The 27,182-nt window shown below is 45.8% G+C and overlaps 1 protein-coding gene across 2 annotated transcripts in view; it reads right to left on the bottom strand.

The window, feature by feature from the left end:
- KCNIP2 (potassium voltage-gated channel interacting protein 2) overlaps positions 1 to 26,716 on the bottom strand; it is a 104,231-nt gene extending 77,515 nt beyond the window's left edge. For both annotated transcript variants that reach the window (XM_081912331.1, XM_081912334.1), the window contains exon 1: positions 26,527 to 26,716. In XM_081912331.1, coding sequence (XP_081768457.1) covers positions 26,527 to 26,599 — 73 coding nt within the window. In that variant the 5' untranslated portion in view covers positions 26,600 to 26,716. The remainder of the gene's footprint in view (positions 1 to 26,526) is intronic.
- Between the last annotated feature and the right edge of the window lie 466 nt (positions 26,717 to 27,182).

The following is a 27,182-nucleotide window of genomic DNA, read 5'->3' as shown; positions in this document are numbered from 1 at the left end:
GCACCATGTGTTGCAGTGGTCAAAGAATTTGTCCGTCTGTCCCGGCATCATCTGTTCTGCCTGGCAGAAGCTCTCTAGGGTTTCAGGTACAGCCTTTCCTTTCCTTTCTTTTTTAACTGGTGAGGCCAGAGATCGAGATAGGGACCATTTGCATGCAAAACATGTGTTCTGCCACTGAGCTGTGGTATTAACTCACCACCCATCCCCAGGGCTTTGGTTCTTTTTGGAGCTTTTGCACGCCAGTGCAAGCACTCAAAAACTACCCTTCCAGTGACATTCCCAAATGCCAGGCCATGCATAGCATTAGATCTTTCCACATTATCATTTCAGCACATGGCGTCGGCAGATGGCAATCCGCCTTTGCAGAGGTGCAAGAAAATGAGTCTGAACTTAAGGATGGCAAAATTGAAGTAGTTTCTTGCGGTTGAGGCCATATGCTTCTTAAATTCAGAAGCAGCCCTATAGGGTGACGATCAAATTTCACATTGGCCTTTCATCCAGATCAGCGACCATCACTCAACTATGCATTCATATTCAGGACAGAAAGCTAGCTAGCACCAAAGCAGGAGTGCCAGGGTCTGATATGAAGCCTAGACACCCCTCCTTAAGTCAGGTGATTTTTCAAACCTCTTAATTCCTATGGGATACTTGATTTGAAGGCTCTCAGGCTCCAAAGCTGCTTTTGGAAGGGATTGGGGATGTCAGGGATGTCCAGAAGGACAGCATCTTTGGGCACCCCATTGGTGCAACAACCCATTTTTTAAACCTTGATGTGTGTGTGGGAGCGGGGAAGCTGTTTGGGGAAAATTTGGAGAAGGGAAATGGCAGGGGAGAAAAGAGTTAAGTGCCCCTCCTTATTCATTGCTTCTCTACCCCTACTTGCTCGCACTCTGGAAGCTGCTTTTCTCCTTCAAGAAAAGCCATCAGGCTACAAGTTACACATTTCCCACATATGTATATTTTGCCTCGCACAGCTTTAACACAGCATTCTTGCTGTCATGGAAGCAGAACAAAAACGCAACACAAAATGTGACATTAGAATTATCCAAGCAAATCCATTCTTTTTGTGCCTCGAGTGACTAGGCCTGGGGCAGCAAACTTTTTCAGCATAGGGCCGGTCCACTGTCCCCCAGACCTTGGGGGGGGGCGGACTATTTTTTTGGGGGGGGAATGAACGAATTCCTATGCCCCACAAATAACCCAGAGATGCATTTTAAACAAAATCACACATTCTACTCATGTAAAAACATACTGATTCCCGGACTGTCCGTGGGCCGGATTGAGAAGGCGATTGGGCCGGATCCAGCCCCCAGGCCTTAGTTTGCCTACCCATGGACTAGGCCTTATAGTGCTTAGATTACTAGAGGGGTTGACTTGAATATGAAGACCACAGTTCGTTTCTTTTATTTATTTTTTGTTTATCCCAATTTATTTATGTTGTGGATGTATTGGTATGGGTTAGTGAGGGAACAGGGACCCCCCAGATTCCTGGGGGTCAGGTTTCCTCTTCTTGTTTTGTGTGTGCTGGAGTTTAATCAGTGTGTTGGTGATGAAGGTGAGCTGACAGGCTGAGCTGGTTTTCTCCTGGCAGTCAGCTTACCAATCTTAATGTGGTGGCAGCTCCTCTTGCTCCTGACGATCCCCTGCCTTCTGCAGAGTCTCATGCTCCAGGTGCTTTTCCTGCTCCCACCAGCTGCTCATCCTTGGCTGAGAGCTGTGGGATGAGTGCCACTGCTCTCCTGCCCTTTGGCTCCTTCGCCAAAGTGTAAGCTTTGTATTACCTGGAGGGGTAGGAGATAAAACAGTCCACATCACTTAGGCAACCACCAAGAAGCGGCATCTCTTCCACCTGACACTTGTGTGGGAGGAGGATTTAGCATCAGCTCAAACATTCAAAGGAGGAGGGGAACAGGCAGTACAATCGTTTGTGTTCCTTCATGGCAAAACGTACTTGTATGCAGAAAGCAACCACTTCAGATTTTTGTTTGGCCTTAGCATTCAACGTGTATGACATTTTTCTTTTCTGTTTCCCCCCCCCCCCTCCCTTGCATCCTGCTGTACGATCTGTACCATATACATTTTATTAATTCTGAATTGTCTGTCAGTACAATAGTGGAGCACAAAACAGTTCTATGGAACATCAGACCTTATGTGCACAGTTCCATAAGCTGCTCTGGGCATGACACCAAGTAGAGGGATGGGGGGGGGCAGGAATTGAGCCACAGAAAGGCCAATTCCAGGATTGCAAAGCTGCTGTCAAATACTACCGAAATTACTCAAGAGTTGCACAAACAGTCCAAACCAAAATAGAGCTCCATCTGTTGATCTGATGGAGAGCCATGCTGCCATCCCTGAGGTTTCTTTCCAGCAACGACGGCAGCCTGTTTAAAGCACGCTGTTGAAATGGCCTGGCCAATGCCATGTTCTTTCTAGCTGTGACACCTTTGGGCAGTTGGCTGCCAACTCCAAGGGCCAAATTCCTTCTAATGGAGGATGCCAAGCCTTTTAGGGGAGCTCCCCAGAGCACAAACGCTGCTTCTTGCAACCAAAATTTCACAAGCAAAAAAGCCAGTGCTTCATACACAACAAGAATGGTTTTGGATGCAAGCAGAGAAACAAATCCAGAATTTCAAAAAGACCCTGTAATGGCTTATAATGCAGCAGGGAGGTCCCCTTGTGCTATTCTGAAAAGCACACACTCTCTCATTTCATAAAACAAAATGCAGGTATGCCACAGATTAATCACAGCCAGGATTCTGTACTGCACACTAATAAATCCTGCTGACTTGGGTCTCCCAACCTCCCAAACTTGTTCTCATTGCCAACCAGGGAATCTCCCTTTGCCACTCTTAGCCTTCTAATAGCAGCTGCTGGGCTCCCAAACAGGATAAAGGGTTGAACAGATGAACACAGCCTGTTTTCCTCCACTTGGTCTGCTTCCTCTGGCTCTACCGATCAGCACACAAATAAGCATGTTAATAACCAGTTTGCACGAAGCCACGGCACTGACTGGAGGCCTCAGGAGTCTAATTAGTTGCACATTTGCCTTGCCTCCTCTTGCGCTGGAGTGAGATGCATTAAGGTTTCTGCAGCAGCAGAATCGTAGCTATAATAGGCCTCAAACACTGCACCTGAATGGCTTGCCTGCATTATTCCACCTTGCCCAGTGAGGGAGGGGTGCTACATTTGCATTCCACAAAAGCTATCTGTGCAATAGGCTGCAAGTTAGCAAAAGAAAAGAATAAATTGTGCAGACCATGAACTGGCAAGAGCCTACTTCCCACAGTGGAGAAAGAACCCACCATGAGCCTCAGAAAGTGCTGGGCATTAGGCAAGACAGACAACGACCCAGGCCCAGATTAATATGAAGAGACAGCCTGTGTTCTTACCAAGTGCACTGGAAGCCCGTTTTACTTAGAAATATAGTCTGGCCCATGTTGGCGAACAGGGAAATTGTTACTGATGCTATAAAATGCTGTTTGTAATTTTAGAGTATTGAACTATAAAACAACCCCCTAAGAAGCTTTATTAATTTTGCTCTATTTAAAAGACTTGGAGGGATGTGGGTGGCACTGTGGGTTAAACCACAGAGCCTAGGGCTTGCTGGTCAGAAGGTCGGCAGTTCTAATCCCCACGATGGGGTCAGCTCCCGTTGCTCAGTCCCTGCTCCTGCCAACCTAGAAGTTCGAAAGCACGTCAAAGTGCAAGTAGATAAATAGGCACCACTCCGGCGGGAAGGTAAACGGCATTTCCGTGCGCTGCTCTGGTTCGCCAGAAACGGCTTAGTCATGCTGGCCACATGACCCGGAAGCTGTACGCCGGCTCCCTTGGCCAGTAAAGCGAGATGAGCGCCGCAACCCCAGAGTCAGCCATGACTGGTCCCTTTACCTTTTTAAAAGCCTTACATGCCGCTTTCCAGAAATACTGACTTATAAAACAGTTTCCAGCCACTAAAATGCATCAATAACAATAATTAGGATCTAACAATAACAAAACTATTGAATCTTATTGGATGGCTCCATTGGATAGAGTATGGTACTGATAATGTTAAGGCTGCAGATTTGATCCCCATATGGGACAGCTGCAGATTTCATCCCCATATGGGACAGCTGCAGATTTGATCCTCATATGGGACAGCTGCAAGGGGTGGACTAGATGGTCCCCAGGATCCCTTCCAACTCTACAGTTCTATGATTCTATGATTATAAGAAGACAAAGAAACAGACTACAGTAGCATTGGGCACATAGCCCAACTATTCTATCCATCTCACACCTTTCTCACCCTCAGAGTCAAATAAGACTCACGATCTCTCTGAGAAGATTTTTTTTTTAATTAAAAAAATTAGAATTTTTAAGTGAAGCATAAAAGTTACAGGTTCAGTTAAAGCTTGTGAATCTCTGGGGGGAATGTTCCCTCTGAGCCAGGCAGAGGGCAGTAAACACAAATACCAGTTATGAATTCACCACTGAAATTATTCTAGAATGAATGAGGAGGAAACTGAGTCAGGGATTTCACCAGAGGAGGAAGCGCATTAATGCCTTCAGATATTCTAAGCTGGGAAGCAAGAGACAGCTTGGGGAAGAAGCTGCTTTCACCAAATAGTGTTTGTCTCGTGAAGGAGAAAGGGTTGAATTTAAAACACCACCTAGCTTAGAACTCAATTTGTCTTTTCTATAACAGCACAGCAGTACGTTGCCCATGTAAATGCAACCAAATTTAAAGCAAGCCTTTCCAAGTGAACTTATGTCAGGAAGAAGAATGTGTTACAGATCACTTGTCCTAGGCAGTTAGTGAGCAAAACTCTACTGTCTAAGGGTCAAACGACATGCTTAATTGCTGTTTCGTGACTGGAATTCTCAACATCATTTTCTTCTTCAAAGAACAAGTCATGGACCTCTTAGTTCAGATTGGGGTCATGGCGCAGGTTCATGCCAACAGCTGGATAACCCTACATGTTTGCAATCCCAGCGATAAGGTAACATAATGTTCAGGTTTGGGGAGTAAGAACCAAGCTGCTGGAAGGCTTGGGAATTAAAACAGGAAAACCAGAGACGCAGGAAAAGATCCAGAGTAACTGATATGATCCTTATGTCATGATGGACAAAGCTAGACTCCCTGGACGTAAACCATCCAAGCCTGTTTGCTTCTGGAAACAAGCCAACAAGCTAATCACTGGCACCGTCTCTTGCTAGGGCACATCCTCCCCAGCTGAACAGGCAAAGTGGCCATATTCATTCCTCTGTTGCTTGCAGGCTAATGCAGGCACCATAATTCTGTCCTCCCATTTGGTAATGGAATTCCCTGTCTCTGAACACATCTGTGATGGCTGGGAAAGGCAGAGGGAGACACACAAAAAGAGGGGGATGTTTGGCTCCATCAGGTATCACGAGTGGAGTCTGCTACATGACCCTAGCATGCTATTCTGCAGCAGAGGACTATAGGCAACTCCACTCCACCTTTGGCGTGCTGGAGCTGCATTCCCTTGTGGCTTCTATAGAAGGGCAGTCCTGATGTACAAACATGTGCCTCTGATAATGACAACTGAGCCCCCTACGTTCCAGCACAAGGAAGCCTTCATCAGTTGATGGATCAGAAGCATGAGCCTGCTAGTGAGCCTGAAAGTCAGTCGCAGCGGCTGCTACTAAGTCAGTAAAGGCAGAGGCTGCTACTGAAGTGTGTGTTAGCAAGATGCCTGCACTACCTAGTCTCCCTCTTGGTTTCCTCTGCTGTCTGTGAGCCACTTGCTCTGCATGTGCTGATACCTTGACTAGCCTGCAGAAGATTTAATTCTCTGCTTCTGGGTTTCCCCTGCCCCTCCCCTCCTTAGCATCCAGCTGGGCTTCAGGTTCTTGTGAACCAATCCCAAGGCAGCGGGGCAGCAGGAAATTGTGTCATCACACATTAACCCTTTGCTAGGAGCACCTGTTTATATCCCACCACCACCACCCTTTTCTGTATTAATTACAAGCTGCCAGAATCCCCAGGGCAACGAGGTTTGCTTTTATTGGCAGCTAATTAAATAACTGTGGAAGTGTGAGGCCATTAGCACTTCATTTAGTTGGAATTAATCACATTATTTAGTGAGTCAGGGAGCAGGGAAGACTGGGGGTGCCAGGGGGGTTCTGGGGCTTCCAGGTGAAAAAGGAGCTATCAATCAGGTATGCAGGAGGCAGAAAGAAGATTTTCAACATAAAGGTATTAAGAAGATCCTGCTGGATCAGGCCAATGGCACAGCTAGTCTGGCATCCTGTTCTCACATGCCTGTGAGAAGCCTGCAATTGAGACATTAAGTGCCACAGCACTGTGCCCACCTGCAGTGCCCAGCAACCAGGTGTATGCAGAAGGATTCCTGCCTGTGACCATGGAGGCAGAACATAGCCATCATCTCCATGAGCCATCAATAGCCTTTTGCTCCATAGATCTGTCTAATCTTCTTTGCCTTTTTCTCACAGGAATTTCCTCATCTTCCTGCTGGTCTCCCCATGCTGCAAAGGAACAGCTTACCTGACAACTCCCTTTTCCAAGCAAGCGACTTTCTCAGGCCCCCCTCCAACACCACCTCCACCATTAAATTATTCATTTCCAGGTTTTCTACCATTTTGAAATGGGCAGTTGCCTAAGGGTGGAAATAAAATAGAGGCATCGTTCTGGTGGTTGAATCCCTTTGGGTCATAGGCCATGTAGATGTAGTCAGTTTCCTACTGGTCTTGGGACCCTCCAAACTAGTGTTTTATTGCAGGGGCACTGGGCAATAACAGGGCATGGGTGGAAGATTTATTCCACTTTCGTTTGTTTTGCGAGGCTCCCCAATTCTTCCAGTGAAACAAAAGCAGGACCAAAAAAAAACTCCATTTGTGGCATGAAAAGTTGTGGGATTTCAGTAGGAAGTTACAGGGAAATAAGCAGTATGATCATCCCCAAACCCTTGCAGGGGCAACTGGTACTGAAAGCAGTATCACACGTGACCACCCTGAGCACATATCATCATGAACATGAAATCAAAAGGAGGTCTGAAGGGGACCTTTAAAACATCAAGCCACATTACACTTGATGCAGCTACACCTCTCCTTTTTTCTTAAATTAATAGCAGCGCATGGTGGGTGGGATTGTTATCAGAATTTTAGCACATGCAGAGGGGAGGTTTATCCTTCCCTTCCCCATCTATGACACCCACACACCAGCAAATACCCACCCCACCTGTCCACCAAGTTCCCATCGGTTCCCTTAGTGATTCCTAACACAGGAGTCCTTGTGGAGACACACGGCAGAACACAGGTGTGCGTTCACACATGAGCATCAGAAACAACCAAGGAGCATGTTAAGCATTTCTGTTCCATTCAGGAATATCAGAAGTATTCCTGACTTGTTTGCCATTAGCAGAATTTCCATGTACAGGCACCACTATCGTGTTCTGCAAATTGCAGGTTCTTCTGACAGCAGACAAGTCAGATGATGCATTTGTCAAAAGCTGGGGGGCGGGCCTTTGGACAGAAGTGTGAGGAGGGGGAGCAGTCATTATTTAGACGGCAAATAGCAAAAAGAAGATTTCCGAGGAGCAAAACTGAGGGCTAGGCAGTTGCTAGGCTACATGTTACCTTTATCACGCAGGCAGTTTGAAGCAGCCTCTGTGTGTAGAACCACTGCTATGTCACACAAAGATGGCTCCATGCCAACACGGTTCTGCCTTGCCTTAGGTAACTATGAAATGCAGACATCAGACCCAGTTCCCCTCCCTGCTCCCACTCATTGGAACAGGCTTCCTTCTAGTTTCATTAATTTATTAAATTTGTAAACTGCCCTTCATCTGAAGATCAAACAAACCAATAACCCCCCCCCCAAAAAAAGGCTGTAGAATGTTAATCAGCCAAATGCCTGGTTGAAGAGGAATATTTTTGCCTGGAGCCTGAAGATATGTAATGAAGACACCAGGTGAGCTTCCTTGGAGAGAGCATTCCACAAGCCGGAACCCATTGCAGAAAAGGCCCGTTCTTGTCTTGCCACCCTCCAGACCTCTTGCAAAGGAAGAGCTTCAGATGATGATCACAGGGTTTGGGCCGATTCATACGGGGAAAGGTGGTCCCTGAGGTATTCCAGTCCTGAGCCATTTAAGGCTTTATAGGTCAAAACCAGCACTTTGAATTGGGCCTGCAAACTTATTGGCAGCTAGTGCAGTCAGGCCAGGATCGGTGTAATATGCTCAAACAGTCTTGTCCCAGTGAGCAGCCTGGCTGCTGAATTCTTCACCTGCTGGAGTTTCCAAACCGTCTTCAGAGGCAGCCCCACGTATAACACGTTGCAGTAATCTAACCTACAAGTTCTGTTGCCCTTCCCTGACATCACAGCAGCTCCTCCAATCCCAGGCACACTTCTAAGCTGCCTTTCCTGTGCAAGCTGCTTTCATGTTGCCATTTGCAATGTACTGTAATCATTATAACTTGTCCATTTCACTGTATGTACCAAGTATATGCATGCATTGAGACAGATTGCCTACATGTATCTTTTTAAAGATCCTGTCCACTACACAGATTTCTATATAGGACATGCAGAGCATCTGAAGCGACCCACAGGGACTTCTCTCACTAACACTGACCTCTACAGTATAGGCAAGCTGTTCTTGAGTTGTCAACGGCACAAAGGCATGGAAGAGGGACACTTACACTTTCAGACTGGCTTCGAACCAGCCCTTGTCTGTGCTGCCCTCTACTGGAAGGCCTCCATTCTGCATGCTCAAGTGCCCTCAACTGGCAGCCAGTGCTGGGGTTTGCAGCCCCCCTTGGGCTGGACTGGCAGTTTCCTTTGCTTTTACTGCTGCAGCAGGCTTGTTGTGAGCGAGAGCTCGCTCCCCTCTCAGGGGAACTCTGTCTGCCGTCACCAGAACTCACAGCATTTAAAATTCATTGACATTTCATTGGAGAAAATTAAGAGCGAGCAAGTTGGCTTGAATAGGGAATTAGCAACACTCTCTCCCGGCAACTTCTCAGCGGTGTCAGAGGCAGCGGCAAATTGACGTGCGAGGCTGGTTGGAGGGGGGGAGAGGGGAAGGAGTGAGAGCAGTTTGTGGAGCAGAGGAAATGCTGGTCCCGCCAGTCATAAGGCTGCTGGGATTACTGCTTTGCAAACGTACCTAAGGTTAGGGTTTTTGTTTTTGTTTTAATTCCCCTGCACGATGTAATTTTAAAAAATTTAATCTAAAGGGAAGCAAAGCGATTATCCAAATAGCAGCTCATTCGCCTAATCCAGTTAAAAGAGAAGCTCTGGTGAAAACAGAATGATAGGTCTTGCTGCAAAGAGACATTCGAGCCCCCGGGGGGGGTCCCCACCCCAAATCCTCCAAGTCTTCCGCTGGGGGTAAAGAAAAACCAACCATTTATTTGCAAATTTGCCACAGCTGCCGACAGTGTGGAGGTAGTGAAAGTAATTTCCACTGACCTCCCAGCTCTCAGCGTCTCCTTGCCGCTGCTTCTCATCAGGCGAGGAGGCTGCTCAGTCATGCGTATACTTCCAATCTATTGATGCCCACATTTAATCAGGTGGCTGAGGGCAGCCCTAGAAAGTCGTGCATGTGACTCTGTGCAACACAGGACCCTCAGAGGCTACACAGAGACATGTGAGGCCAAGCAAACAAGCAGGGGACAGTAAAGTAATGCTTCCCAAGTTTCTTTTTGATAGAAATTCAAGCTAATTTTTGGAGCCCCCAACCCGCCTGCTCCACAGAGGTCTGTGCATTGGGGTAACAATGCCACCCTGATATCATTCCACTGACAAGCTATTTCTGGCCCCCTTCCTAAAGAGGGACAAGTGAAAGAGTCTGTGTCCGTTTAGCAAGTGTTCATTCACACATCCCTGGCTGTGAAGGAACAGTGTACTGTTAAAAGTATTTTTTAAAAGATTCTTCAGCATATGTTTCTACACTCAGTCTGACTCTCCTAGATTTGTGCCTCTGACCGTTTTCCTTTCGAGATTTGCTAACCAAGCCCATTCTTCCTTGTGCAGATCCATCTTCTCAATACTATTTGGAACAGCCAAGAAAATTCCCACTTCTGCCACTCTTTAAGTCCTTTGACTAAGTGAAAAAAGGTGGTCGCTAATCCACATTTCCTGATCATATTAATATTCCCAGAAATGCACTGCCGGCTCCTATACATGTTTACTCAGAAGCAGAAGAGGTTGAATGGCCTCTGTCATGGATGCTTTACTTGAAATTTCTGCATCGCAGGGGGCTGGACTAGATGGAGCCCATTCCAACTCTGCAATTCTATGATTCTAAGTCCTGCAGTGTTCAATGGGGCATATTCCCCAAGAATGCATGCACAGGATTGCAGTCACAGAATCAGAGATTAGAGGTGGAGGCCAGTTGCTATTCTATGCTGCCGCTGGGCACAATCTTTTATGGAAGCAAGCACTGGAAAAAGGGGTCATTATCTGCTCTGGACACCTTCTCCCAAGGGACAGTTTGTGGCAGAATGAGGCTCTAAAATGTTTTTCAAAAGTAGAGGGCGTTCTCTTGCCTCTGCTCGGTTTTAGAACAATCCTCCTCAAATTTCAGCGCAGGATCTGTGTCTGCCTCCAACGTACTGGAAACAAGAAGGAGAACTGAGCAGAACCTGACTTCATGCAGCCCAAATCTGCAAGCTAGTGGCAGGGAGGCAGTGACCTTTAAGAATGCATTGGGATTCCAGGCAGGATCAGGCATTTCTGTGGATTACACAAATGGATAGAATAGGGTTCTCAGAAAGTACAGCTTCCTTTAGCCCATTAACTATAATTAATTGCTTGCCTGTAATTAAAATTAACATGATCATCATGTTTCAATAAAGGTGATAGTCGGGTAATTTTACACGGTTATAAACAGAAGTCTTCCCTGGTCAAAATAATAAAAGATAGGAGGTACATGCCTAGAAGCAGATGGAATTCTTTGCTGAGGAAATCCTATCTGTTGTCCCTCTTTAAGCACTTAGGGCCAATCTACATGGGTTATTAATATGTCTTTGCATACAACTTTCAGTTTTTTGAAAAATGCAAAGAGCATCTGCTGTGATGAGAGGGCTGATAACTTTTGGAACCACAGCAGGCATGGATCAGGAAGGGGGGGATTTCTTCCCAGTACAAATTCCAGCTTCGGAAGATGGATCTTACTCAAGACCAAAGCAGGGGAGGAAAGGGTTTAATCACATCCCATGCTGTGATAATTATCCCCCGCCCCTCTTTGGCTAATGCTATTTGCATTTATTAAAAGCGGCGCTGTTAAAAGCAAAGATGCATTTAAGGTCATGTGTAGCTTGGCTCTAACGCACTTCCTAACTCAAGATATGTCAAGTGCACAGATTATTTACAAAAATGCCATCAGCACAGAATGTCTCCAAAAAGACAGCTCTCATTTAAAACCCCACAGTTTTAGTCTGATTAAGCTTACGTGTTCCCAGCCATGGTCTAGAGCTTCTTATTAAAGTGACACCTTTCACGTTAGATGACAGGAAACACTGTTTGCCACCATGTGGAAACATGGCAGGAACTGGCAGCCAATTTCAGCTCTTGGGGGCATGTCTGGACGGTACATATATATATAGTTTTAAAAAATTAAAATTGTATACCGCCCTAATCCCGTAGATCTCAGGACAGTTCACAACATAAAATCACAATATGACAGATAGTAAATATGTCTGAATTTTTAAAAGTGTTTCAAAATACATTTAAGATTTGGAAGCCCAGCATCATTAGAATCAATGCTACATGTTCAGTTAAACGAACTTAACAACCAAACCCAATTTGACGAGACGTTATGTTGTTTTTGCTCGCTCCCATTCCAGTTCAGTCTATTCTTCAGAAATTATAAATAGTATCAGGATATAAAATCAACAGGACCCAAACCCAGATTTATTGGTTTTCATCTGTATGTGCAAGAAATACTCATTATACAGAGACAGGTTTGATTCTCAGTGGAGTATAAGGCCAGCCAGACATTTATTCTGCTCTGCTCATTCATAAGCAGAATTAATTAGCAACAGTAACATTAAGCTCAGAGCCAAGGGCTCAAGGAGATATCCAGGATATTGAAGTATTTGAATGTATCTCGTACTGGAAGACTCTTGTCTAAATCTTTTAAAACTCTTTCAAAATCTTACAGTGAAGTTAATGATCAACACAGGGGGGGGGAAATGGCAAAAAGTTCCCCAAGACTTGATCCAATGGTAGGAGCAAATTCAGGTTTATTCCAGATCAAAATGAGGGAGAGAGGGTTTAGCACAGGAATCCCCAACCTTTGGCCCTCCAGATGTTTTGGACTACAGTTCCCATCATCCCTGACCACTGGTCCTGTTAGCTAGGGATCATGGGAGTTGTAGGCCAAAGCATCTGGGGGGGGCTGCAGGTTGGAGATGCCTGGTTTAGCATTTCCAGATTTGGGCTACAATCCTGTATTGCCTTACCTGAGAGTATGTCCCATTGAGCTCTATTGGTCTAACTTTTGGGTAGACATGAATAGGATTACTCTATTAGGTTACTGTGGTTATGCTGAACAAACTACAGGCCACAATGGAGTGTGTTAAGCAAGTTAAGGACATACGAAGGGATCAATATCTCTTTGAAATATTTACTACGGGCAAATGAAGAAGAAAGAAACTGGGTTCAAAAGAAGCAGCTTGGGTAATGTTTGAGGAACAAGCAAAAATCTGAGTGGATAATAATAAGATCAAAGGTTTGTTATAAAAGTTTTATTCCTCTGCCCTACTTTAACTTCGTCTGTAATTCTGTCTCAGCCAGTACAACAGAGAAACATCCACATATTACTTCCCTCTGCCTCCCTTTCCTCTATTTTTTTCGTGCATGTTGAATTTTAGATTGCAAAATCTTTGAGGGCAGGGACCTGGTGCTATGTACTATGCAAAGCACCATGCACACTGATGATGCTATATGAATAAGTAAATGATGGAAAAAGAAACCTCTTAATGTGCAAAATGGAATACAGATATTAAAAACTAACAAGAGGACTTGTCAGAATAAAGGGATGAAGCTATCACCTTGCATTAAGTTCTGCATCACGTCTGCTGATAATCAAAGTCAAAATGCAAGTGCTTGGTCAGTAGGTTTGCAGTAGAGCATTTTCAGGTTGCTGTGCTGGGCTCAAAACAAAACAAAACAAAACCCCTCTCCCTGCTTCTCTAGTATAGCAACTCCCACATCCAGGCCATAGCAGGAATCTCATTACCCATACCTGACTTGTTTATAGATGCTCAGCTGTGCCAATCTGCTTTAATGGGACGTGAAGGACAAACAAGCTCAAAAAACTAAATAAAACAAAGTCAAATTGTCATTGAGTTGCCCAGAAAAGAGACCACTGGTAACCATATTCTGTGCAGAGTAATCAGAGCTGTCTATCATCTCTCTCTCTCTCATCTATCTATCTACACAAACACACAAACACTTCTTTCTGCATCTCAGTCCCCAGTTTCTAGAGGACTAGATGCACTCTGCTTCCTAGAACTTCTCACCATTATCAAGTCCTCCCTCTTCCACAGTTCCCCCTGCTGTTCCTTCAGCAGCTGAGCTTCAAGGGTGGAATGTATGATACTTTTTAAGTTACAATGGGAGCAAAGGCACAATGAAAAATTATTAAAATAATAACTGTAAGGAACCTTCGTGGTTTAAGTAAACCTCCTTATACTGTACAGCATTAGAAGAAAACTGAACTCATGAGATCCTTCAGAACATTGCTAGGTTGGCAGTCAGTGAGGTTGCCTTCACTGGGGCATCATAAAAGGGACAGTGCAAACCGGGATGGTGCAACGGTGAGACTGCTGGGCTTGGATGTGGCAAGTCATAAAGTCTTGGTCAAGTCATAAAGCCCATCACCCTTTCTCTACTTGGCCTGCCTCACTGTATACTTCTGAGCAGAGATGAGATCAGAACTGTAAAGTCCAAAATAATAATATGGGAATACAAACCCCAATTTTCAGACTAAATGGGGCGGAAATTAAGACACTGGAAAAGGGTTGTCTAAGAGTTAATTTTCCTTTCAGAATATGGCAGCTTCCAGTGAGCCCACACTGATTTCATCCATACACCAAGCCTCTTGTATGCATGTTGACAGGACGCGTGGCTGTCATCAAACTGGCTTTGAGTCTACCATCATGATAGTTCATTCCCCTGTTCTAGACTAGAGGTGGAGGCCAAATAATGAGGTGGTGAAGGTTGATTTGGATGTCTTCTGCCCCCATCCTACTGCCACTCCATGAGTCAAAGTTTATCATAATCACTTCCCAGGTTGGACCGTATGTTGCTCTGTAGTTTTGGTACCTTATGGCTCCACGTTTTCCTATGAATCTCTAGGTCCAGGGGCCTTACAAAAAGAGAGGCCACCCAAAACATTTCCTGTCTAGGTTGAATATTTTCTGGATTGCTTTTTGTTAAACCAAGGCAGAGGAGGGTGTTTTTAAAAATAAAGTTAAAAGCTGCTTTTTTAAAAAAGAAAACCCTGCATTGCTCTGGTTTAACAAACAGCTAAACAAAACTCAAGAGCTCTTCAGAACTCTGCAGGCAACATTTTGCATAGAGTCTCACAGGAAGGCCTACTAAATGCCTGGAAGGCCTATCAAAAGAAGCAAGTGCTGGAAGGAAAGGCTGGGGTGACGATGCCTTTTTTAAAATAAAAAATATACAAGCAACAATACACACCACTCCATCACTTTTTCATTTTAAGCCTTTAAAAAAGCAAGAACACCTCACCTGGTTTCTAGAGGCAAGTGAATTCCTTTCATTTCCCTCCCAAAAAGCTCCTGCACCTATTTGCCTGCAATTTGGCAGGCTTCATCCACTCTTGAATGGCTCTGTACCTGTAAATTTCATCTACTTATAGCTACTTTTAAATTCCCCAAGGCTGTGAATTGGGGGGCCAAAGAACTTCATTTGCACAAAGCAGTTCAGAACCTGAAACACAGGTCAAAGTGGAAAGTGCACAGAGCAACTGGGAAACAGACTGGAAGTTTCAAAGACGCTCACATACAGATGCAAAACCTGACCGGTTTCTAACCAGGCTTGCCAATAGCAGCAGCAGGAACAACAACAACAACATTTTCCAGCAACTTTTTTTTGGTACATTTCTTATTTTATTTATCCTTGTACCAACCCCATGAAGCAGATTAGAGAGGGCAAGAGCAAGGCAATTTCCATTGAGCTTCATGGCTAAGCAAGGAATTGAACTTCCAACATGGATGTCTCCCCCAGTTTACAGAAAACCTAAAAAGGTGGTTGCTAGTAAACTCTGAATTTTGCTTCTGTGTTTATGTACTGAATCATCATTTTAAATCTAGAATACAACATTGATCCTAAATTTATTATACAGAGACATGATGCTGGAAGAATTAAGATTATTTCAGATTAATTTACAATATAATAATGACTTAGTTTAATTTATGTGTTATTAAATTGTACATTGTTGTATATATTGTGCTTTTTTAAAAAAATACAAGCATTTTCTAAAAATAATCTATAACAGAGCACCAGAAACATATGAAAATCCTATGAGAGAAGAGAGCAAATGTTATTAAAAGCTGGGGAAATATCCATGTAAACGTAACAGATTCAAATACTTAAAAGGAGGTGCTGAGCACTTGACATATGCCTGTAAAAAGGTTGTTGTTGGTGTTGTTAATTGAATTAGTATTCTGCCTTTCAACCCAAACATCTCCAGGGCAGTAATGTAGCTGGCATGAGTCTGATTTAAATTGTGCTTATACTGTGAATCTAAATTCAATTTCATTTATAATGAATTGATTTATTATTTATTAAAGTATTTAGGCTGCCTTTCGGGATAAAGAAATCCCCACAGAGTGGTTTGCACTGCAATGCATCGCAATAAATAAAATAAAATAAAAATAAAAATAAAATCTATTTAAAGCTCCACAAAGGTTATGTGGGACACTGTTCAAACTCTTTGTCATTAGGATTTCAATAATTTCCTGATAGTCCAGTTCTCTGTATTTCCCAAGTGATCCTTATTCCACCTGGCCTTGGCTTTCCTTGTGCTGACTATCCATTTTCTTTCATAGTATGGGAAGAGACTGTCCGCCCAAACAAGCCCAAATGCTGCCTGCTTTACAGAACCTCCTGGATGACTACGGATTTGTGTCACTGCCCATTTCCATGAAAGATTTATTCATGCATTTTGCACAATGCCACAATCCCACATGCAACTTTTAAAAAGGATAAGAAAGGATGATCTGCATGACTGCCTTGGCAAGGGCAATACCTGCCAATGGGTGGAGGAAGGAAACCTCAATGGAGCCCAGAGCAGCCTTTCTGGCACAGGAGAGTTCACTGTTGTGCAAACACAAGATCCTCTCAGAATCTGAAGCGTTACAACAGCAGGCTGTGCCGTGTAAAGGTAGAGTAAACCCTACAAACCCAGCGCTGTGCAGATGAAGTGCAGACGAGCCCTGAGAAAGAAATGGGGGGGGACCATTAAGGGCAGTAAAGGGGGGTTGTCAGAAAGGACACAATTCTACAGGTGCGTCTATGTCAGGGTTCATCACGCTTTTGTTACAGAGAGCCTCCCCTGAATGAAGAGACAAACGGCTCTGGCCTCTGCAGTTGTAGCTGACAATATGAAGACAACTTAGCCAGCAAAACTCACTTCTGAGTTTTGGCCAGGCAGATCAATGCAGGGAGGGGAACAGGAGGGAAAACCCCTGGCGTGCTTCACTGTAAGACCAGCAAAAATTAGGGAACAGCACTATTGTTGCCTTCCCCCCACCTCCAACCACAACATCAGTCAAAACTAGGGCAGAGCGAAGATGCACACACAGAGCGGGTAATGCCTAAGTACAATGCCTAAGATAATGGAGGAGGAGGAGGAGAGCCAAGTCGTCCTTCTTGGCACAGTCAAGATATACCACCAAATGAAAGTGTGTGGCTGAGAGAAGTGAAGAACAGGAAGCAGATGAAGTCTTTACAGGGGCTGCAACAAAATGTGGAACAGTCCTATTCCGGATTCAAGCAGCAACCCATACCTTGTTCCAGGATATTCTATTCCTCCACCTCTGTCAATCCTCAATGGGCTGTTTTTTAATTTCCCCATCCCTTTAGGTTTCCAAAAAAATTACTTTTTTGCACTTCTGCAAACATTGTGGCTCCCCCAATGTCTGGTGACACCTTCCTTTTGTGCGTGGATGCTACTGTTTTGGCTACAGAGGATGAGTTCACAGTTGATATATCATGCTTTTTGTTTCTGTGTGCTCAAAGCAAACCAAATGCATTACGGTGGTAAAGCAACTCACGACATTCCTTACTGTGAATGTCTCACCCAGATTCTTAAAAAGGGAGTTCCAACCCATCTCTGTGTAGAGAATCAGGCAGATAACTGTTAACAGAGACATTGTATGGAATGAAAGTACCTTGTTACCAAACGCCACACTTACAGTGAGAAAACTGGGACTCACAGCCCAAGACCTTTTAATTTTCTGGTGAGACATATCCGTGCCAAAGGGCAAGAAAGGCCAGACATGATGTCACAACAAACAGAGAGCAATATAAACTGCCTGTTTTCAGAAACCACAACATTAACACAATGCCTTTGCACCCTGGGTCAGATTTTCTCCAGCTGCACAATATTGACCCTGTCTCCCTTTTCAATGCTATCCTAAATCCTCATTCTCAGGCCAATTTTACTTTTGCATCAACTGAGAAATGTACACATTTTGCATTATTTCCATTTTATCCTGGCAAGTAACTCATTTTCTTCCTAGCCTGGAGAGCAGTTAAGCCCTACGCACAATCTGAGCATGAATGGGAGGCGCGCTAGCACATTTTGCACATTAAGAGCAGAGGAAGAGCCGACTGCTTGGCCAATGTGAGAACCTAGCTGGCTATTCTTATAAGGCCAATGGCCCATCTAGTGTAGCATCTTGTTCTCATCCCAAGCAGCCAGATGCCCAAGGGAAACCGCCCAGCGAACTTTGAGCACAAGAGCACTCTCCCCTCCTGGGGTTTCCAGCAACTTCACTGCTTCACCGTCTTTCATTCATTAATCACACAAGAACCTTGTAAATAGGCTAAGTCATTGTTACTCCCATTTAACAGATGAGAAACAAAAGCCCTGTGTACACCCTCCCATTCACTCTGTGTGCAGAGCATTCCCAACGCAGTGATGTACGGGCGACATGAGCGACAGTCCATACCTATCATGCTGTTTCTCATGAGATACTGTTTTTTGATGTGTCTCCCCACAAACCAGCTTTGATCCGAGTTGAGAAAAGGAGGACCCCACCGCGTTTTTAACCGGTAATGTGTACACAGCCGAAGATGGAGAAAGCGCTGTACCAGAAGTCACCTAGGACTTAGTTGGGATTCTGCCCACTGGCCCTCCCTAGCTTTGTTGGCCCCTTCTAGCTTGTACAATTAAAATGGAATAATCTACCAGATGCAGGCAGTTGTAAATAGCGCAAATTGCCAGTGCCCAGAAAAAGCCAGGAGAAGAAGATTGCATGGCTTGGATCCTGATTTTATATGGCTGTCGAGTTAGGCACCGGTGGTTGGCTCTGCTGCAGATCGATCGTCCTTGAGGTGCTACTGCCTATAGATAATTGCTGATTAGTGGGGATAACAAGGTCCCAAGTTTCCACGTAAACCAACACATGTTAGAGGAGGAGGCCATGGAGTTTATCAAAAATTGTGTCCCGACCCCCTCAAAAGCCCCAGAGCCCCTGTTGTGTAGCTTTGTTCCTACAATTCCTAAGAAGGGAGAAAGCCACCAGACCTGGCTGATTAATCACCAGCTTCTCAATCTGCCTTAAACCAAAGTGAAAGCACTTTGCTTAATGAAATCACTGCTGATAAAAAGGAAAGCAGGAGGGGGAGAAACTCCAGCCTATTGGAAAAGCTGGGCCAATCTGCCTTGCCTTTCCTCCATCCCAACCTTCCCCAACGGGTAATCTTCATTTTATTAATCTCATTTTGAGCTCTTAAGAAATAACTCCGTAGGGGTCTTAGTATCTTTCAGGGAGCGCATATGCAGGAAAAGACCACCTGGAACCCAGCTGAGTAGCTACATCCCTTAGCAGGTCAGGAATGGTACTTCCCTCTCCTTTGCAACCCAAACCATTCCTACCTTCCATCCTTTGTTTGAGTGATGGCTGGCTAAGAATGATTTTTAATGCTTAACCCCTTCTAGCCTTTTGTTGTTGTTGCATGGATTCTGAGTTTCTGCAACACAGCAGGTGACAGCTCCGCTTGGATATGTCTGTGATCAGGGAGAGCGTGGGGGTGGGCTGCTCCTTCCCAGGAGCCCATAAGCTACACAAGCGCTCATACCTAACTGCCAAGCTCTGATCACCTAATCCATCCATATGGCAAATATGGGGAATCCCAGACTCTTGAGCAGCTGATGCGTTTCACCCACGGGAGGGTGCAATGTTGGCACCAGAACCCCCCACACAGCATCTGCACCTTATTTTCTTTGGAACCATTCCTTGTGCTTCTAGCTGAGCACTTTGGATGTCCTTTACTATGCTCTAAACTCCTTTTATAGCTTCCTGATCATCCAAAATTATAACCGCTCAGGAATTCATCCCAAATGGCTAGACTGATCCAGGCTCTCTGCTTACTTTCACTTCCCTGCCAGTCCAGTTAGGTGAGATGACTTGCTTGCATCTGAAAGGCAAGGGAGTGTGTCTAGCACACAGCCAATAGGGGACAAAGGTTTGGATTTGGCCCTGGCAGAAGGGTCCCTCAGAATTTCCCCCAAACCCCCACCCATCCAAAGGTAGGGAGGAAGAGACCACCTATGTCTGGTCCAGTGCTGGAACCTATGAAAAGGAAGAAAGCTAAGCAAGGCTGAGATGTTGCTGAAACATAGACAGCTCTGTGTGAGTGGCTTGCTTCACAAAAGGTTGGGATGAAACTGAGTGCCTTTGTCTTCCTCCAGGCTCCACCCCCTTGAGAGAACATAAAGAGTATCACAAAGATGACTAAGATCTGGGGTGCTATGGAATCTGTAAGCACCCAAACATGAACCAGGCACTAAGGAATGTTCCCATCTGGATGGACCAGTACTTGGGAGCTGGATCAGCCCCATCAGACCACCTCAAACTACCCCAGGGCTACATTTCTGTTGCTTTTATTATAGCTCCACTATCCTGAGATGCAGTTCTTTAGTTTTCCTGGCTCCTGCACTAGCAAAGCCCCAGTGGTACCCAAGTGTCACTGTGCATCATGTCCGAAAGCCCCTCTGGATGCTTAGAAATCTTCTTGCCTTCATAATATGATCAGGCTCAAAACTGTAATCCAGTGTTTTCCCCAACCAGGTTCCCTCCAGATGTTTTCAACTACAGCTCCGGCCAGCATGCCTGTTGTCCCAAACATCTGGAGTGGACCCAGCTGGGAAATGGGACGGCAAGCAGCCCACTAATGGAGCACACTAGCACTCCTGTAACAGCCCTAAGACACAAGCAGCATGAAAACCTCATTTTGCACAGGTGATGGCAACAAGAAAATGGTCCATTTTGCTAATTCAGAATTTCTGCCGAGTTGCTGATTAACGTGGGCAGGTTGAAATCCTGCAGCTTGAAATTTTGCAAAAGGTTGAAATTTTGCAAAACCAATCCCGTCAATGGGGCTTCACTAGACAGGCTAAGAAAGACAACGTCTGAATTTTGTTTTGTCCTTCTAGAATCTGTACAAAACCATCTTTTCAGATGAAATTAAATTAAGCCACAAGTTGGAAAAAATAGCCCCAGACAACCCCTTCCAACCCATCTTCAGCTTGGCTGCTGGCACCAGCACTGGCTCCTCAGACCCTCTCCAAATGCACAGATTTTGGCACACAGGCCCTGTTCACCCTCTGTCCATGTCCTCTTGGAGACAAGCCCAGCTGACTTGGACCAGCCTCTGCTCAACACCTCAAAACCCCCCCACAAGCCATCTGCTTTGGACCACAACAGCTGCCCCCAGGCACTTCGCTGCACACATACACCTGCGCATCACAAAAACCACCACCTCATCTTGACTCAGAGCCAGGTGAAACAGTCACAAATCAGATTCAATTAATCAGCCTAAAACAAGGGAGTTTCCAAGCCAGGAGAGCAAAAGAGAGAGAGATAGAAACTTAATTAATGGGCACAGCACAGAGAGAAGGGGTGACATGCAGTATATATAGACCCAAACAGCACAAGGTTTAATTCATAAGGCGCAGCATCCCTATAGGGCAAAATACTTGGCCTTGGAAATCTCGTGGCACTGGGCCACTCACGGCTCAGTCTGGTCCAGATTGGCTTTTCTACCCACTTACTCTGAGTAGTCTCCACCATAAAACCAAATGGGTGGTGGTGGGGAGGCTCCTGCATACAGGGGCCAATATGCCCATGGACCTTTGGGGTGAAATTAGCCAGCTCAAGGCAGACATTTACAAGATTTTATGTTAACAAACAGGGTGTCAAAATCCAGCAGCAAAATCTATATCAGAGTGTCAGCATAAGCAAGAGAACTCTGGAAGGGGAGGGGGTAAGATGGGGGGAATGTAAGGGGAGGCACCTCCACACACACACTAATTCTGCCTCATGCACACACCACTTGCTACATAACCAGTAACACACACAATCACACTCTACCACACACATCTTATGTGCTGCTTAAGTATACTGTATGCACAACAACCACATCTCTCATATTTACGCCAGACAATAAGCTGTTTTCTGTAGAAAAAAGAGGGGAGACGTCAACATGTGCTATTTGGATAGATAAGAAAAGAATTCTGGCTCATACTGTTGCCTCCTACAGGGCTTAAAGCTCACTGGTAGCCACACAGCGCATGAAATGCCAAAAGTTGTTAAAATACCATAGCCTCCGTTGTCTTTTCCCCAGGCAGACAAATAGTTGAGGGCGATCATCACACCTCGCTTTCTCCTCCCTCACACTGACAGGACCAGGCTGCCTGCGTGGCCTTACATTTCATGCTGAAAGGGTTTTTAATCACAACCCCTCTGTGGGCTGTAGGGGGATCAGGCCAGATGCTACTTTGCGATCATATACATTAATGTGCTTGGCATTCCCCAGTAGGTGGCTTGGAAGAGGCAATATGAGTTACTGCAGTTCTTTACCTGTCACTGTAATGGAGTGAAGTAAATTTATGCCTTGACAGGGTCCCAAAGCACAATGTAGGCTGTTTCTATAGTGATCATTCACCCGCTGCCAAAATGCAGCTGTCTCTGGGGTTGAGCACAACAGCTGTTCTGCGTCAACAACATGGCAAAGGATTTGCGAGGAGAAGCCTACTGGATGGAGGCTCAGGGGGAAGCAAGGTATGGCTGAGGCAAAATGGTGACCAGAAAGTAGGTGCTACCAAGAATGGGAGACCAACTACATCTTTATCCCTGGCAGGTCTGATGTTTTAAAATCATGAACCACCAGAACTTGGGATTAATCTCCAATCAGTATTTCACATTTCTGCCTATTTCACAAGAGGCACCTTGTGAGTTGTGAAATAAATCACAAACAGTGCAGTGTGGTTAGAACCAGTCACAAAGTGTTTGTGGGCCCTGCTGGGGGCGTAATGAGGCAAAGCCAGCCAATGGTTTTAGCAGAAATGTAAGGCCGCATGAGAGGGCCACATCTTCCCATAGCATACTCCAACTTTCTTCAACTGGGTATCCTACAGATATTTTGAGCTTTGAGTTTCCTCAGTTCCAGTTAGTACAGCTGATGGGATGATCATTGTTGTACAAAACACGTGGAAGACACTTGATTGGAGAAGACTTTACAAACTGAGAGATTGTGCTTTGCTGTTGTTTATGACTGAAGATGTTTCACATGTATTTACAGTGCTTCAAGAAGCTGCAGGACTCATTTCACCAGAACCATAGTGAGACGAAAGAAATACATGTATGCTGCACTCAATGATGCCTCTGTCCTATTGCCACCATCTCTTGTTAAACCTATTGGGTACAATTCAACAAGGTTTTCCTCAGAGTAGACCCACAGAAATTATTGGTCCTGACTTCATTTCAATGGACCTATTCCAAGTACAACTTGGTCTTGATACAGGTGGCTACAGCAGTGGAACAGATCAGAATTACAGCAACAGCAAGGGTCTAATACTTTATTTTCAGGTTCAGATTTGTACGACAGAAGAATGGGCCGTAGCTCAGTGACAGGGCATCTGCTTTGAAGGAAGAAGACCCCAGGTTTAATCCCAAGGTAGGATTGGAAATGTCCCCTATCTGGAAGCCTAGACAGCCACTGCACATCAGTGCAGACAGCACAGAGCTAGACGGGCAAATAATCCAGCTCACTATAAAAGCAGCTTCCTATATTCCTACACTTCTGTCACACTGAGGTGCCTAGAATTCACCCTCTTCCTCACACAAAGCAGCAACTTGTAGCATTTGTGATGGCTCCAGGTGCTTTTTATAGGGTTTTGATTTCCAGGTGGCAATGGTGGAAAGCAACCAAACTGGACACCCACTTGTGCAGACACTAAACAGAAGAGTCTAAACTCATGTTCCTCACCCCACTGCAATCAAGAATTGTGGTGGTGGCAGTGGCATTCTGAAAGTTGCTCAGATCTGCATTACAAGCAGTTGCACAGAAATGAGAAGGCTGCTTGTGCACAGTTGCTTTCCAATATTCTAAGACTACAATATTAGAATAGGAACCAACGGCTAAGAAATAAGAGGGCACTCTATAACTCAGAGGTGAAAAATTGGATACAGCTGATGGATCAAATCCGTACCCACTGTGGACTAACTTTGGACATCGTATGACAACCTCAAAGTGATAGCTTAACCATTCTGTGGTTTCTTCTAGGAAAGTAAAACCTGCATGACTTGGAGATGAGATTGGACCAAGTAAAGGGTCTAGCCAGATTATTGATTCAAGAATGCTTTCCAACATCCTTTGGAAAAAGTAGGGTTGTTGCTGAGTTAGCCAGAAGCAGCACTGAAAGTGTATTGCATTTTTATTGGCATTCCAATAATATCTTGCTCGGTGCCACAGGCACAGTGATGAATGTGAATACAATCCTTGGCCAGAACATCGTAATGCTTTTTAGGTACTCTCAAGCCCAAAGTCATTCTGTTCAGGATAGCTAAGGCTGTCAGGCACTTCCAGAATGAGGTGTGTCTGGAAGCACCGTGCACACACAGACACTGAGGGCACATCCACACTTGCACTTGCCCCATGCCTAGAAAGCACAGGACTGAGCAGTTTTCCCCTTGCCCCACTCCTTTCCCAGGGAAAATTCGCTCTTTAGCTTTAAATCAGAACAAACTGACTGCTGCAATTGAGCACCAATGAGTAGTTAAAGAGCGCTAAAGGGAAGGCAATGGGACAAGGGAAAGTGTGGATAAGCCCAGGCACTTTATTTGCCTTCTCACTGTGTGCCAGTTCACACAACCATCCTTAGCATGCTCATCAACACAAGGTAACTTTTTAATGACTTTGGCCTGTTTTGATCTGGCCTAGTGAATTCTCTACACACGACCAACATTGTGCTTCATTACATTCCTAAGAAAACTTTGCAAAGATGGTTAAACCAGGGTATGTCAGGTCACAATGTGGACTTGCACAGCAGCCCTGACCTGAATCTAGTGAAGCAAACAGACCTGCCTTTTGTCCCCATCACTGCCCCGCGTGATGTCTGCAGAGGCACCCTGCGGATAAAGGGACAGTGCCAACACAGCACCATCAGACAAGGAGAACTGAGCCCCCACTGTGCTTTCTTTGCAAGTCTACTGGGAGGTCATATTTTGCTGCACGTTCAGTGCAGGTGACAGTAGGTCTATGTGATCTTCAGCCACATGGTTTGACTAGCTCCATAGCAAGTGTTCTGTTCCCTTCATTTCTTGTTTAGTCTTCTGACTAACTGCCTACCGAGGACACATACAGCAGCTGTGTCTGGGAAGAGACTACAAAGATGGGGATGAATGACTCAAGGGAGTTGGTGAAAGAAGATTCAATATGAAGTTGTACCTGAAAACAATGGGGCAGGACAGATGGAAGGGACAGGATCTGATCCTAACCTACCAGAAGCAAGTACACCAACTGACTTAAAAGACAAAACCTATTCATCGGACAAATCCCTTTAAAAACCGAAACATATTGGGTGGCATTCAACTAAGTTGTACTCAGAGTAGACCCACTGAAATCAATGATCCTAACTTAGTGCTGTAATGTTCATTCCTTTGAGTAAAACAGAATTGAATAACCCCCTATTTATTTTGCAGCAGCTTTATACGCAAAGTTTAGTTCCAAGAGAGAATTCTGTCCAATTGTAAAGGAAAATGAGGAGACAGAGAATGAATCCATGGTGACATCCAGAAACAGCAACAACAATGGAGAGGCATTACTCATTTTCACTAGTAATTGTGAAGCAGAGCTCACTTTGGAAAGCAGAGATTTCCTGCTTCTAACTGTGTCTCGCTTTCCTTCATATGAAAAGAGCACACGGAAATCTGCCTGCTGAACAGGGTACTGTGAAATCAAGGCTGTTACCTGGACAGCAGAGAATTAGCAGCACAATGCTTGCGTCTCCCCAGCAGGCTCTGCAATCAAAGGTTGCAGCCTGGGAGGCACTCTATTTTTAACTTGATTTTGATTTTAAATCCATATGGACGTGTTAAAGTCACTGGAGAAATGGGAAAGTTGTGTGGGCTTTGAATTCCTACTCAGCTCAAAATATCTCCTTTCATCACATCTCTGCGGGTGAAGAGCCCATTTTGCAGGCACTGAATTGCTTAAATGACATTTAGGGGCAACAGGCGCAGCGAAAATTGGACTACTCGGCTATAGCAGAGGACCCAGTGCCTTCGACAAAAACCAGCACCAAGGAGAGCTACAGGCCTCTAGAGGGATTTTGCTAGTCCCCAGTGCAAGGGGTTCCTTATCTACTAGGCCCTTTTCCAGGTGTGGGGAAACCACGAAGGCCCCAGGGGGCATGCCTTCCCTTAGTAAGCCAGAGACACCTGAGATGCATCTTGATGCTTTACCTTGGCGGCTTTACCCCCTTCTGTGTTATCTTCCAGATGCCCACTTGCCTTTCTCAGGTGGGTCTGTTCACTCAGGTTGCCTTGACTTGGACACGGAAGAGACTATTCATCAAGAATTCCCTTTAGTTTTGCAAAGGGGGCACCACACCTAATCCAGGCAGCAAATAGTTCTGATTGTCTGGAGCAAGGTGCATCTCCCAACGCTAAATAAAGAAGACTCATTTCTCCAGCATTCACACACACACACACACACACTCTTCCAGCCAACATGCTCCAGGTGCCCCCTAGGTAAACCACGGGGCCAGATTTCAAGGGACGAAGTCAACATCGAGCAAGCGCCCACTTTGGCTATGTGGAAGTTTGCACAGGGACTGCAGGTCGCCCCAGAGAGTGGCGAGGGCGCACAAAGGGACACTGGTGCGTGTGTGAAGTTCAGAGGGAACATTTTAGACCCGGGACCTCTACCCTGCTCCAGGTAGTTTGCCGCTAGAGGGATGCTACCCTTTCCCGCAGCGCCCCCGAGCCGAGCGCCCTGCCAGCCCGGGAGGAACTCACCGGTTAGTTGGTCGTAAGAACCGTCGAGGTCGCGGGAGTCGGAGAGGCTCTCTTTCCTGTCCTTGCCGCGCATCTTGCGGAGCGGAGACGCCCCGGGGCGCTGGGACGGGACGGGCACCGACTGCGCGCCTCCTCTCGCCTAGCTGTCCTCCTCTCTGGCGCCCGGGATCCAGCTCCTCCCTCCCCTCCCTCCCTCCTTCCCCCCGGCGCCCTCGGCAGATCCTCCCGGCGGGGCGCGGGGCCGGGGCAAGCGGCGTCCAGCTCCCCGGCAACAGGAGAAGCGAGCGCCCGCTCTCTCCCCTCCTCCTCCTCCGACTGCCTTCTCCACCTCCCCCGCCAGCTTCTGCGCACAGCCGCTTTCCTCCCGTTCACACGGGTGGGCTTCTACACCGGGTTAAGGGAGAAGGAGGTTGCCTCCCCTGAGGCGAGCGAGACTCCGCGCCTGGTCCTTCCCGCCTTCTGTACCGCCCCACGCCGAGGGTGGCGCTTCACGCTGGAACTAACACTCTCTTTCCCGGGAGGGGAGGGTGGGGTTTTCTACCGTGCACGCCGGCTTCGAAACTGAGGAATGAAAAAAAGTGGGGGGGGGGGGTCAGTTAGACACGTGTCTCCTGAGGCCGGGAGACACGTGCGCCGGTACACAAATACGCGCGCCG

This window comes from Podarcis melisellensis (genome assembly GCF_964234715.1).
Source record: "Podarcis melisellensis genome assembly, chromosome: 5".
NCBI classification, from domain to species: domain Eukaryota; kingdom Metazoa; phylum Chordata; class Lepidosauria; order Squamata; family Lacertidae; genus Podarcis; species Podarcis melisellensis.
Note: the sequence above shows the minus strand (reverse complement) of the source record. Positions and strands in the feature narration are given on the sequence as shown.